Here is a 12,957-nt window from a genome sequence, read left to right as displayed (position 1 = left end):
CTCCCGCGCCTCTTCGCCTGGGAAGTGGAGCTGAACGCAGTTCCTCCCGCGGGGGACGCTGGGATGAAGTCGGTGAGCCTTTGTGAAGAGCCAGGAATAATGCCTGGTACAAAATAAGTGCGCTCGCCCAGCGTGGTGGCGCACGCCAGTCACCCAGCTGCTACTCGGGAGGCTGAGGCAGAAGGATCGAAAGTTCAAGCCCAGCCCGGGTAACTGAGTGACTTAGTGAGGCCCTGTTTTAAACTAAAAAGGAAAAAATGGCTGGGGATACAGCTCAGTGCAAAGACATTGGGGTCAATCCCCAGTTCTGGAAAGAAGGAGGAAGAGGAGGAGGAGAGAGGGGGCGGTTTCCTTCTTAAAAGACCAAAGTATAAAGCGGGGGTGGCAGTGCATCCCTGTAATCCCAGCACTTGGGAGACTGAGGCAGGAGGATCTCCATGATAGATCAAGGCAAGCCTGAACTGCATAGAGAGACCCTGTTTAAAAAGAGAGAGAGAGAAAAGCATGGTTCACTTTTTCTTTGTGATCCTCCTCTTGGGGGAACTGAGGATCGAACTCGGGACCTTCTGCTGGGGAGGCAGGCACAGCAGCACAGGGCTAAACTGCCGGCCCCTCCTCTTCCTTTTAATCTTCCTCCCCTTCCTTTTTCTGGCAGTACCGGGAACTAAACCCAGGAGCACTGAGATACTGCTCCTTTCATCTCTTTATTTTGAGACAAGGTCCAGCTAAGTTGCCCAGGCTGGGCTTGAACTTTCAATCCTCCTGCCTCAGCCTCCCAAGAGACAGGAGAGAATAGAAGGAAAACAACTTTTAATCAGCAAATCGGCAGTGGACGTGCTAGAGCGGGTGGTGAGGTGCAGACTCGACCATGGCCTGGGTCCCGAGCACTGCGTTTCCTCAAGTTCCCGGTGAAGAGGAACAGCACCCTCGCTTGCTCGAGCCCCCAACCTTTCGTGACTCCTGGGCTGCACTGAGGGAAGAGGCCTTGCCCAGACCTCCTTTAAAATGCATATTTTATTCACGTACATAGGTAACAAAACTTTACATGTAAGTGTTTTTATTATAACTCTAAAGCGAAGCCAGCCCGGAGGCTGAGCTCGCCTCTGGGCTTCTGCACGGAAGTCGCTGTGTGCAGCTGGCATGGTGCTTGTCACCTGCTGCTTCCAATGTTTGCAAGGGAACATTAATCACAACAATAGAAGCCACTCCTGTGAGCCACCTGTAAGGCTCCGGCCCGGTCCCACCAGCATGCTGGGTGCTGATTGCGCCTCACGGAGCTGGCGGCAGGACGTCCTTGTCCCTGCCTCACAAGGTCAGCCCGGCACCGAGACATGTGGTGATTAAACATCTCCCAGCTAGTGAGTGAGACCAGAGCCAGGGTGGCCCGGACCCCACAGTGTCTCCCCATCAATGTAAAACCAGGGGCGGTTTCAGAATTATTTCTGTGACAATTTTGAGTTTGCTTCCTAAGGGGATTCATTTTCCTCTCCTTGGGGACATTTATTCATCTGGTGAACGTTTTATCAAGTACTATGTGCCAGGCATTGTTTTGGGGACCAGGTATACGCTGGGGTCCTTGAGAGTTGTTTAGTCCTCATGAAGCTGTTTTTTGTTGGGTTGTGTTTTTTGAAGCAGGGTCTTGCTATACAGTTCAGGCAGGTCTTGAACTCACCATAATCCTCCTGCCTCAGCTTCCCAAGGGCTGGGATCACAGGCGAGCAGCACTATGCCCAGCATATGGAGATGTTTTTTAGTATTAGAGATAGAAACAATGGACAGGGGGCTCATTGCCTGTGTCAAGTGATTTTTTTAGTAAATAGAATACGTTCCCTCCTCAAACATGTGATGTAATATGTGTAGTATGTGACTTGAGGTGGCGAAGGGGACTTAGCAGATAGAGTGACCCTGAAGACAAGAGACAGAAGGAGCCGCGGTGCAAGGAGAGCAGCAACCCATCTACTTCCGGCACCCTGACTCAGCCGGTGTTGCTGGCTGTGAGCTTCCGGTGTCCAGAGCCCCAGGGGTCTGGGTGTCTGTGCCCTTAAGCTTGCGGCGATTATTCTAGCCGTCCCTAGGAAACACATACTGATTGGAGTCCTGGAGAAAAAAGAAGGAAACAGACCGAGCTGCTCTAGAGGGGTCGGGGAAGGCCACTGTAAGGAAGAACTGTGGCGGAGAAAACCTGAATGCAGGGCGAGCCGGGTGGGAATCCAGCAGAGAGCATTCTGGGTAGAAGCAGCAGCAAGTCCAAGGCCCTGGGGTGGAAATGTGCATCGAATACTTAAGGAGCAGCAGGGAGATCAGTGTGGCTGGAGGGAGAGAGCAGGAGAGAGGGCGGAGAAGGCGCATCCCTGAGGGCAGCAAGAAGCCTTTGCCTCCTCCCGGCCTGCGACCAGAAGCCCAGAGGTCGAGGTCAGTTAGGCTGTCTGCGGAATGGATTTCCAGCAGCGGAGTGCGGGGCGGCTCTGTCCGGTGGAGAATCTACTGTTTCTGCTGTTCCCGGAGCTCTTTCCAGAGCAGGGGGAGGGAGCTCCTGGGAGGAGGGGCGGCAGAAGAGAAAGATCCCAAACCGGACGAATGAAAATCCTGGCAACCTCGGCCATGGCCATTGCCAGCTGCACTCTTTGGCTCTTGGCCCACCCTAGGGTTTCTTTTGTTTTGCTGACCATTGATTCTTCATTGCTCCAGACTGGCACTGTGCAATCAAAGCTGAGCATGTGCCACGGGTGCTGTTTAAATTTTTCTAGTAGCTGCATTAAAAAAAAAAAAAAGGAAACCCTTAAATATTTTATTTAATCCATGATACCCAAACTGTGAGCACTTCCACATGTAATCAGGATCCAAAAAGTCAATAATAAGAGAGTTTTCATTCTTTGTTTCACACCAGGGCCTCAGAATCCGCTGAGTGTTTTTATCTTGACAGCGCATTTCAATTCAGATGTTGAATCTCCCTCAGAAACACTGGCATAGTTAGAATCTGTGACGATTACAGCAGAAAAAGCAGATCCGAATACCCAGGTTGTTCCAAACATCCTTGGAATTGTTTCTGGTTCAAATTAAGCACCCTTAATCCCCAAATCAGAAATCTGAAATGCTCCAAAGTCCGAAGTTTTCCTAGCATGGACATGATGGGAAGTTCCACACCATGAAGCTTGGTTCTGTGCACAGGTTATTGAAGATACTGTATAGAACTGGGCAGTTGGGCCTGCTCTGTGTGGCTCCCACCCCTCGGTTGGAGGGCACCCACCTCACTTCCAGGCACCCAGACGGCCCCACTCACCTGGGTTCCCAATTGCCCACACTTTGGGCCAGGGGCCTGTGGAAGGCAATCTGCTCAGCCCAGCCTCCAGGTGACCCCAGTTCACTTGGGAAATCAGGGGCCCAATCCCTCAGGACTGGGTCCCCCAGGAGAACCACAGCAGTGGGCATTCCTAGGCAGGGGGCTTCTCAGGACCTGCTCCTCCGGCCCAGCCGAGTCCTACCTGCAGGAGCCTCAAACTCGCTGCCACCTTGCTATGTGAGCTTCGGAAAATTACTTGACCCCTCTGTGCCTCAGTTTCCTCATCTGTCAAATAAAGTTGACAAGCGCATCAGCCTCAGGGTGTTATTGAAGGGAAAGTTACAGTGTGAATGCTTCTAATCAGAAAATCTGAAATTCCCCCAAGCCTGAAACCATTTGAGCTCTAAATTGACACCAGAAGTGGAAAATGCCATACCATGAAGCTTGGGTTTGTGCTTCCAAAGCTCAAAACACTGTACAAGATCATCTTCCGGTGTGTGTATAAGGTGTGAGTGAAACGTAATGAATTTTGATTTTAGACTTGGGTCCTGTGCCCAACACATCTTCCTATGTCCACACGAATATTCCAAAGTCAGCAAACGTAAGACAGGAACTTTGTCCCTCAAAGGGAGAGAGAGAAGTGAATGTTAGAAAAATAAACACACAAAGGCCAGGTGTGGTAGTGCACACCTGTGATCCCAGCACTCCGGGAGGCTGAGGCAGGAGGCTCAACTTCAAGCCCAGCCTGGGCACTTTAGTGACTTAGGGAGACCCTGTCTCAGCATGAGAAATAAAAAGGTGAGGACGGAAGCAGGGAGCTGGGGAGGGGCCTGCCGGGGCTCGGGACCCCTGGAGGTTAGGGCTATGTTTTCAGGGTGCTGTCAAAGAGGGGGAGCCCAGGCAGGGCCCAGGCAAGTGCGGAGGGCACCAAACTCTACCTCTTGTGCCTTTTTAACAGGACTTCTCGGAGCTTAAAGGCCCCCCTTTCTCTGGTCATCCGCTCTTGGACCACCCGTTTCCCTGTCTGCCTCTCTGTCCCCACCCTGCTTTTGCCCCACCGCCACGGAGTCTGGCTCTTCTTCCTCTGTCTCCAGTCTCTGTGTCACTCAGCCCCTTCCTGCCAACGCTGCTGGTCTCCTGACCCTCATCTCTGTCTCTTTTGGTCACTGGCTTTCTTCACCCCACCCCAGCCTGGATTCTGCCCAGGAAGCCCTGTTCTCTCCCCACTTCTCACCCCAAACAGCTGCCCCCTGCCAGGCTGGAGCTCCCACGGGGTGACCTCGCCCCTCTCCCTCCCGAGGGGCAGGAAAAGGCAGCAGGACCGGACCCGGACAGGGCCGCCCCCATCCAGCCCTTCCTCCCCTCCCTCAGTGCCCAGCCCGCCCCGCACAGCGGCCTCAGCCCAGAGCCCTGCCCGTGGACGCTGGTCACAGCCCTGCCACGCCTTCCTTGTGGTCAGCACTGCTGGGCCCAGAAGGGGTGCGGGGGGCGGGGGGTGAGCCACAGGGAGACCGAAAACAGACAGACAGACAGACAGACAGACGGGACAGCTGGAGAACCAGACAGGCGCCCAGGGAGAGCTGGAGACCCAGGGGAGGAAGAGAGACATTTGTCAGAGTCAGAGACAGGGAGAGAGAAAAGGGGAGGAGACACAAGGGCCAGAGAGGCGCAGAGATGGGGGGCAGAGAGGAGGACACGGAGGGAGACAGAGCCGGGGGAGGGGGAGAGGGACCGGGATGGGTGGGCGGGAGGGATCTGCCTCCAGACGTCCTGCAGGCCGCCGGACTGTGGTCTACCTCGGCCCGAGCCGATCCGTGATGTCACCCGGCCACAGCGCTAACCAGCACCCGGGACTCCGCCCCCCTCGCTCCAGGGCCCAGCCCCCACCACCCTGCTGGCCAGCGTGGACCAAGCCTCTGCTGCCTGGGCCCCTGCTGCGACCCCTGTCCCCCAGGCCCCCACAATCATTCTCCACGCGGCTTCCTTCAAAAAGCATTTGGCTCCGGTCTCCAGTCACTCCTTCTACCCGCGTGCTTCAAATCCATCACACAAAAAATACAACCGAAGGCCTTAACCCTGGCTTCAAAGCCCCCTCGATCCGCCCCCACCCCCGCCTGTCCCTGCTCCCAGGCACCAGGTTCTCTTGCTGCCTGGGCCACTCCTCCTCCCCTCTCAGCACAGGGTCCCTTCCTCCTGGGACACAGGCCGGCCACATCCCCTGCTGGGCCCCATGGATCCCCTCTGTTGTCCCCGTGCGTGAGGGGGCTTCGCTTGTCCTCCCCTGTCCCCAGCCTAACCCAGAGCTTGGAGGGTGACGGGTGAGGGAGGGGCCACAGTACCCAGCACCCTGCGTGTGCTTCACTGTCTGAGAGGGAGCCAGGATTACCCTGAGCTGTAGATGGGGAAACTGAGGCTCTTGGGGGTGCAGTCACCTGGCCGAGATTCCAAAAGAAGTGCTCCATGCAGGCTGCCTGGGCTTCGAAGCCAGGGAGTGTGTGAGGACACACAGGAAGGGGGGCGGCAGGCAAGGGTGAAGCAGGGAAGGGGGGAATGGGCGAGAGAGAGAAAGAGGTAATAAAAGAGGAGATGGCTACACAAGAGGGAACAGAGAGAACGAGAGAAAGAACGGGAGAAACGATGAGGGAAAATGAGAGAGCGAGACAGCAAGCGAGGTGGGGGGAGAAAGAGGGATGGGCGTGGGGTCCCCTCCCTAGGTCCCTGCTCCCAGCCCCTTGGGGCCCTGCCCACCCCTCCCAGAGATGGCCCTGGCAGCTTCAGCACCTGCCCCTTGGAATGGGCCCGTGGGGGGCAGGCCAGCCGACTGATGGCTTATAAACCCCTTGGGGCTGCTTCGGGAGGCCACTCGGCACAGCCCGGCACGGCAGCAGAGCCCAGGAGCCCTGAGGCGGCCAGGTAAGCAGCCCAGGTCCCCACCTGGAAGCAGGGTAGCCTTGTGACCTGACGCTCCCGGCAGCTGTGTGTTACCGTGATCCTCAGCCTCCTTGGGGACCTCCTCATCTTCTGACCCAGGGCCCCCTCTCTCCCGGCTTAGAGGCGCCTCTCCCCCAAGTCTGTTTGCTCAGCCTGTCTCAGGTCGGATCTCTCAAATGCGCTGCTCCTCTTGGTCTTTGTTTCTGAGGGTCCCTGCCTGCACCCCCTCCTCCCTGTCACAGGTGGCTGGCCCCTTCTCTGTCCCCTCCTCCCCACCCACTCTCAGTGAGGCATAGGGGTGCTGGATGCTGAAGGATCCTGCTGCCCCCCAACATCCCAGGAAAGGAAGGAGAGAAAGAGGGGTGGGGAGGGATGGAAACACTTGGGCTGAAAGTCCCCAGATTTACCCGAGTCCCCACATCCCCAGGTGCCGGCATGATGGTCACAGCAGGAAACCCCTGGGGCTGGCTTCTGGGGTACCTCGTCCTTGGGGTCACAGGTACCTGTGTGTGACATTTTGTGGGCAACGCTGCTGCGTGTGAGACCACGATGTGATCGTTCCCTGAGGCTGCCCACGTGTGACTCCCCCTCGAGGTGCTTGTGTGAGTGACGGGTGTGCGGCTGTCCCTGAAAGGCACGGGTGTTCCTGAGGCCCCAGCCCTGACAGTCTGTGCCTGAGTCCCCCCGGAGCGTCAGGGCTTCCGGGAACGGCCCTTTGCTGAGGACCAGTGCTGCTTCCCGGGTGGCCAGCCCTGGGACCCCGGGGACCCATTTTGTGTGTGTGTGTGTGTGTGTGTGTGTGTGTGTGTGTGTGATGGGCAGTGGCTGGTGTGGCAACGTGTGACTGGCTAAATTGGAGGGGAAGGCCGGTTAAGGCCAGACCTTAACTCATCCCAAGGACCCTGTGTCCACCTCGGGAACCACAACTATGCTTGAGGTCCTAACTACAACCCTTCACCGAGGCAGTAGAAGCCCTGGGCTGCCTCCCGACCCCCTCCCTAAAGCCCTGGCCCCGCCCCAAAGTTCAGATCCCGCCCCTGAAGCCCTGGCCCCGCCCTAGACCAGGCCCACATCAATTTGCACCCTGAGCCTATCCCTAGCCAGGGCCACGCCCCCGACTCCCTGACCCTGTCCCCAAAGCCTCGCCACGCCCCTGAATCTCTGACTACACCCCAAGCCGTGGCCCCGCCCCAGAAGCCCTGGCCACGCCCTACGACCACGCCTAAAGCCTTGCCGCCCCAGCCCCTGGCCACACCCCATTCCGTGCCCCGCCCCCGGAAGCACTGGCCACGCCCCGTGGTCACGCCCCGTTTGGGGCCCAAAGGAGGACCACATCCCTGAATCCCTGCCCCACCTCACGCCGTGGCCCGGCCCCTGACGCACTGGCCCCGTCCCCGGGAGCCCCGAGCCGCCTCCCGGGCGGGATCTCAGCCCTGCGTCCGCCCGCAGGGTCCTCGCACCCCGGCAGCCACATCATCAACGGTGAGGACTGCGCCCCGCACTCGCAGCCCTGGCAGGCGGCGCTGCTCTTGGACAACGAACTGTTCTGCTCGGGGGTCCTGGTGCACCCGCAGTGGGTGCTGTCCGCCGCGCACTGCTTGCTGGAGTGAGTGCGGCTGCGTCGGGCTCAGCCGGGGGGGGGGGGCGCGGGGCGGAGACCCCGCCGGGCGCGGACTGAGGCCAGGGAGCCGAATTGCAGGTTCCCCCTCCAGCGCGGGGGAGCGCAGGACGGGAGCGGGATGCGCGGACCAGCCGGGCCGCAGCCCTCACCTGCCCACTGCCCTCAGCTCCTACAGCGTGGGGCTGGGGCTGCACAACCTCGGGACCAGCCACGAGCCGGGCAGCCGGGTCCTGGAGCCCCTCCTGTCCATCCGGCACCCCGAGTACGACAACCCCGCCTTCGCCAACGACCTCATGCTCATCAAGCTGAAAGAGGCGGTGCCCGAGTCCAGCACCATCCGGAGCATCAGTGTGGCCTCCCGGTGCCCCGTGGAGGGGGACGCGTGTCTGGTCTCCGGCTGGGGCCGCCTGGCCAACGGTGAGCGGCGGGGAGCCCCACCCCCACCCCGGGCTGCGCATCGCAGGCCGCTGACCCAGCTCTGTGCCCCAGGCGGACTGCCCAGCCGGCTGCAGTGCGTGAACATCTCCGTGGCGCCCCAGGAGGTCTGCAGCGAGGTCTACGACTCCGTGTACCACTACAGCATGTTCTGTGCCGGCGGAGGGCCGAACCGCAGGGACTCCTGCCACGTGAGTCGGGGGGACGGGGACAGGCCACGCAGGCCACGCTGTGAGAATGGAGGCAGACACGGGAGTACAGAGCGGGGCAACGGAAGAGAGAAGCGGAGATAGAGAGAGAGACAGAGACTCCTGAGAAAAATACCACGTGTGATCAAAACACAGCGCGAATAGTCAAAAACTAAGAAATTATCGCGGTACACGACATATTGCCTTCAATCCTCCTCAAAGTGCTACCCGTCCCTTCCAACATACTTATCTTTTTTTTTTTTGGTACCGGGGATCGAACTCAGGTCCTTGTGCTTGTGCAGCAGGCAGCAAAACCACTGAGCTACATCCCCGGCCACTTTTTTTTATGTTGTTGTTACCCAGGTGAACTCAGGACCTTGCACTTGCCAGGCGGGCGCGGCACCACTGAGCTACATCCCCAACCTCTTGCCGCTTTCTGAAGCAGCTCTGGAAATCCTCTCTCCTGAGCCTCTTTAGTTTCACTGTCGTGATCGTCTCAGTGTCCTGAATCGATTCAAAATGTTTACCTTTCATGATCGCTTTGACTTTGGGGAAGAGGCAGAAGTCTCACAATGCCAGATCGGGTGAATGAGGTGGATGAGGACACAGGGTCATGTTTTCAATAGCCCCCCTTCCAGTTGGATGGCGCTCAACAGCAGCATTCATTATGATTTTGATCACATCTCCCAAAGACACTCATGAAAGAGGACTTCGGGAACTGCTTCAGAAACTGTCCAGACACTGAGAGGAGTGCTCAAAGCGAGGGGGAGAATTTTGAAGGGGATTAATCCCAACATGTCTTTTACTATAAGAAGTTTTAGAAAATTTAACCGTTCACTGTAAAATTGATCACCTCTTGTAGACAGACTAACAGAGACGAGACAGAGGAGAAATAGGAAAACTCAGAAGGTACAGAAAGACAAGGCATAGAAGGAGACAAAGGATGGGCAGACACAGACCAAACAGCAAAGGAAGCCACCAGCTATGCAGGCTTAGGGAGTGGGGCGGACAGGTCGGGGCCTGGCTTGGAACGTCCAGGCCTGGGGTATGGTTTTTTTCTTTGGTTCCTCTCGATCCCACATCTCCCACTTCTCAGGGTTTTGGATTCTGATTCTCTCTCTCTCCAAAACAGGGTGACTCTGGGGGGCCCTTGGTGTGCAACAGGTCCCTGCAGGGCCTTGTGTCTTTAGGACACATCCCGTGTGGCCAGCCTGGCTCACCGAGCGTCTACACCAACCTCTGCAAATTCACTGACTGGATACAGCAAACCATGCACACCAGTTAGCCATGGGGCCTGGACCCCGTGAAGCTGACCTTGAAGCTGATATATCCTGCTGGGAGAATTCAGAACTCCAGGCTCCCAGCTCCTCCTCCCTCACTGGAGTCGGACCCTCAGATCATTTCTCCCTCGGACCCAAGAGCCTAATCCCACCTACAACCTTTACCTGCACCCCTCGTGGCATAATATTTACTCAGCCTTTCAGGGGTTTTACCCTTTTGTCCTCTTCCTCAAGCTCCGGAAATAAAGTGTAAGAAAAGTACAGCTTCTGTTCAGAGTGCCATCCTTGATTTCTTTCCTATTCAAGGTATCCTGGCAAATAGATTTTCCACCTAGGACCTGGTTTTGCCATTGGGAAGTGGAAGTTTCCCCCAGGAGGCCACAGGGTATAGAGAGAGCTACTCTTACCTGGGAGGTCAAGAGAAACCAGCTCTGTGGGTATTACAGGTTTCTGCAAAGTCAATTCAGGAAGTTATGAATTCACAGAATTTTGTTCCTGAGGTTCACTGCTCCACTATGATGGTCCTGTTTTCATTTTTGTCTTGTTGGAGCAAATTTAAGAACGTTTACTCTCTGTCTGCCCAGGACCCTGGTGCTGTAGGTGGAGAATGAAGATGGAGAGAATTGAAGACAGGGTCATGAACGAGAAGGGAGGACCCAGGTCCAAGGAAAATAGGAATTCCTATCAGACTCTTCACTGACAAATTCTCCTAGTCAGAATGTACCCGTGAGAATTTATAGGCTAGGATATATTTATAAGGTTAGTATTTGTGAATCCATCCATAAGAACATAGTCAAATGTTATGTATCTTTGAATAGATCCTCAAATCTATAAAAGAGGTAAAACACTTAAAGGTAAACCCAACTAATTCTGACTCATCAAAAGAAATTTTTACAGTGCCTGTAGAAAATAACAGAACAAGCAAGATAAACATGTACAAAAGGACTGGGGATCTACCTCTGGTGGACCAACAGCCTGTATGCACAAGGCCTGGGTTCCATCCCCACCACCAAAGAGATGGAGGGAGGCAGAGAGAAAGATCAATAAGGGTACTGAGGGTTTGGCCATGCTTGGCAGCCTTTATTTACTTGGTGGGCATGTATAGAACAGTATCTGCAGAATATAGGGTCTCTTCAAAATACACCCTAAATGGCCAGAAGGGCTGAGGCCAAAAAGATTGACAGCAGCAAATACTGGTCATTCAGTGTGATAAAAATATGATATGTTTAAATAAAAAAATCTTTAGGGTTTATTACAGTAAAAGAAATCACCACTGGCCAGGGATTTAGCTCAGTGGTTCTGCTGCCTGCCTCACAAGCGCAAGGTCCCGAGTTCGTTCCCCGATACCAAAAAAAAAGAAAGAAATCACCACTAATTCCCTTCAAAATACTCCCCTCACTGTGAACACGCTTCTCCCATCCTTATTGGTACTTTCTGAAGCAGTTCCGGAAGTCCTTTCTCGTGGGTGTCTTTTCATGGCTGCCTTATTTGACAATTTATTTGACAATTTCTGTCAAATAAAACATTATGTTGTCCTCATCCACCTTATTCACCAAATCTGGCACTGTGCAACTTCTGCCTCTTCCCCAAAGTCAAAATGGATCATGGAGGTAAATGTTTTGAAGCAATTCGGGACATTGAGGTGGCCACAACAGCACAACTAAGCAAGGCAAAGGGGAATATTTTTAGGGAAATTAGTGACATTGTGTCCTTAACTGTAATAAAATTTTTCAAATTTAAGCATTCACCATATGTCCTGATCACATCTCATATGTAGGGCAGCTGGAACTCTCATGCTTTGCTGGTGCGTGTGGAAAATGGTTACTGTCATTTTGGAAAAGTGTGGCAGACTCTTAGAAAGATAAACATATGTCTTCCTCGTGATCAGCAATTGCACTCCTACATATTTATATGGGAGCCATGGAAAAAATACCTAAACAATTGCCTAAGAATGTTCATAGTGGCTTTATTCATAATAGTCAAATTGGAAGCAAAGCAAGCATCCACTCCTTAGGTGAATGAAGAAGGAAATGAAATCCACACCACAGAGCACCAGCTAGCAATGAAAAGAGGCAAACTCACAACACAGGCAGCAAAGTCTATGCAGCTCAAGATCACCACGCTGTGTGAAAGAAGCCAGACACAAACCATCACACACCGTTTGGTTCCATCTGTGTGAAATTCTAGAACAGGCAAAATGAACCAATGTCGCCTAATTGCTGGGATGGGGCGGAGGGAGTAGGTATGGAAACAGGCATGAGGAAACTTTCTGGGTTGATTGGGATTTTCTAGAACTTTACAGGAGTGATGATCCCATGGGTGTAGGTATTTGTCAAAACGTGTTGAATTGTATGCTTGAAACCCATGCTGTGTATGCCTCAATACAAATTATACTTCAATTTAACAACCACACATGGCATTTATAAAAATGAACCTCATATTGAGACTTGCCACGAAACAAGTCGCAACAGAATTCAAAATTGTGATAGAGAGAGTAGGGTTGTCTGACCACGGTGTAATTAAGCTAGAAATCATGACAGAATGATGGCCAGGACATTATAGCTGTGTGCTTTAATTTTAAAGGAACACTTCTACAGAACCCACATCTCAAACAAGAAATACAATGGAAATTAGAAAATACTTTGAACCAAATGTTAAAGAAACGCAGCGTGTATTTATTAGATGTCCCCACTATGGTGCTTGGAGAGAAATACACAGCCATCAGCACGTACATTAGAAGAGAAAAAGAACTGAGAATGAGCTGATGGTTCAATCATCCCGAGATGTAAGAAAAATAACAGCAAAATAAACTCAAAAAGGGAAGGGGCCGGGGATTTAGCTCAGTGGTTTCCCCACCTGCTGCGCAAGCGCAAGGTCCCGAGTTCAATCCCCGGTACCAAAAAAAAAAGAAAAAAGAAAAAGAGAGAAGGAAGACAATATTAAAGAGAAAATGTAATGGAGTAGAAAATAGGCCTGCACTAGAGAATATCGCCAATGCCAAAAATTTGTTCCCTAGTGGATTAATATGGGTGATAAGCCCCTAGTGAGAATGATAAAGGAGAAATAAAGGAAGGGAACCAGGAGTGTTATGGTTTAGATTTTGAATGTCCCTCAAAAGCCTCGGCATTCAGAGGTTGGGCTTCTGGAAGGTGACTGCATTGCAGTAGGCAGGACAGGCAGCCACAGAAATGCCAAGCCTAAGAGGGAGTCGCGATGACCCAG

At 53.8% G+C, this 12,957-nt stretch overlaps 1 protein-coding gene across 1 annotated transcript; it reads left to right on the top strand.

Annotated features, from left to right (window-relative positions):
• The first annotated feature begins 6,646 nt into the window (after positions 1–6,646).
• Klk4 (kallikrein related peptidase 4) lies at positions 6,647–9,996 on the top strand. Its single transcript, XM_013066199.3, has 5 exons — positions 6,647–6,710; positions 7,454–7,817; positions 7,999–8,249; positions 8,322–8,458; positions 9,588–9,996. The coding sequence occupies exons 1-5, from the start codon at positions 6,647–6,649 to the stop codon at positions 9,738–9,740; spliced, it is 969 nt and encodes a 322-aa protein (XP_012921653.1). The 3' UTR covers positions 9,741–9,996.
• The last annotated feature ends 2,961 nt before the right edge of the window (positions 9,997–12,957 follow it).

Source organism: Heterocephalus glaber, unplaced genomic scaffold (genome assembly GCF_053883595.1).
Source record: "Heterocephalus glaber isolate CG9 unplaced genomic scaffold, H.glaber_assembly_v1.0 deba00001744, whole genome shotgun sequence".
In the NCBI taxonomy this organism is placed as follows: Eukaryota; Metazoa; Chordata; class Mammalia; order Rodentia; family Bathyergidae; genus Heterocephalus; species Heterocephalus glaber.
Note: the sequence above shows the minus strand (reverse complement) of the source record. Positions and strands in the feature narration are given on the sequence as shown.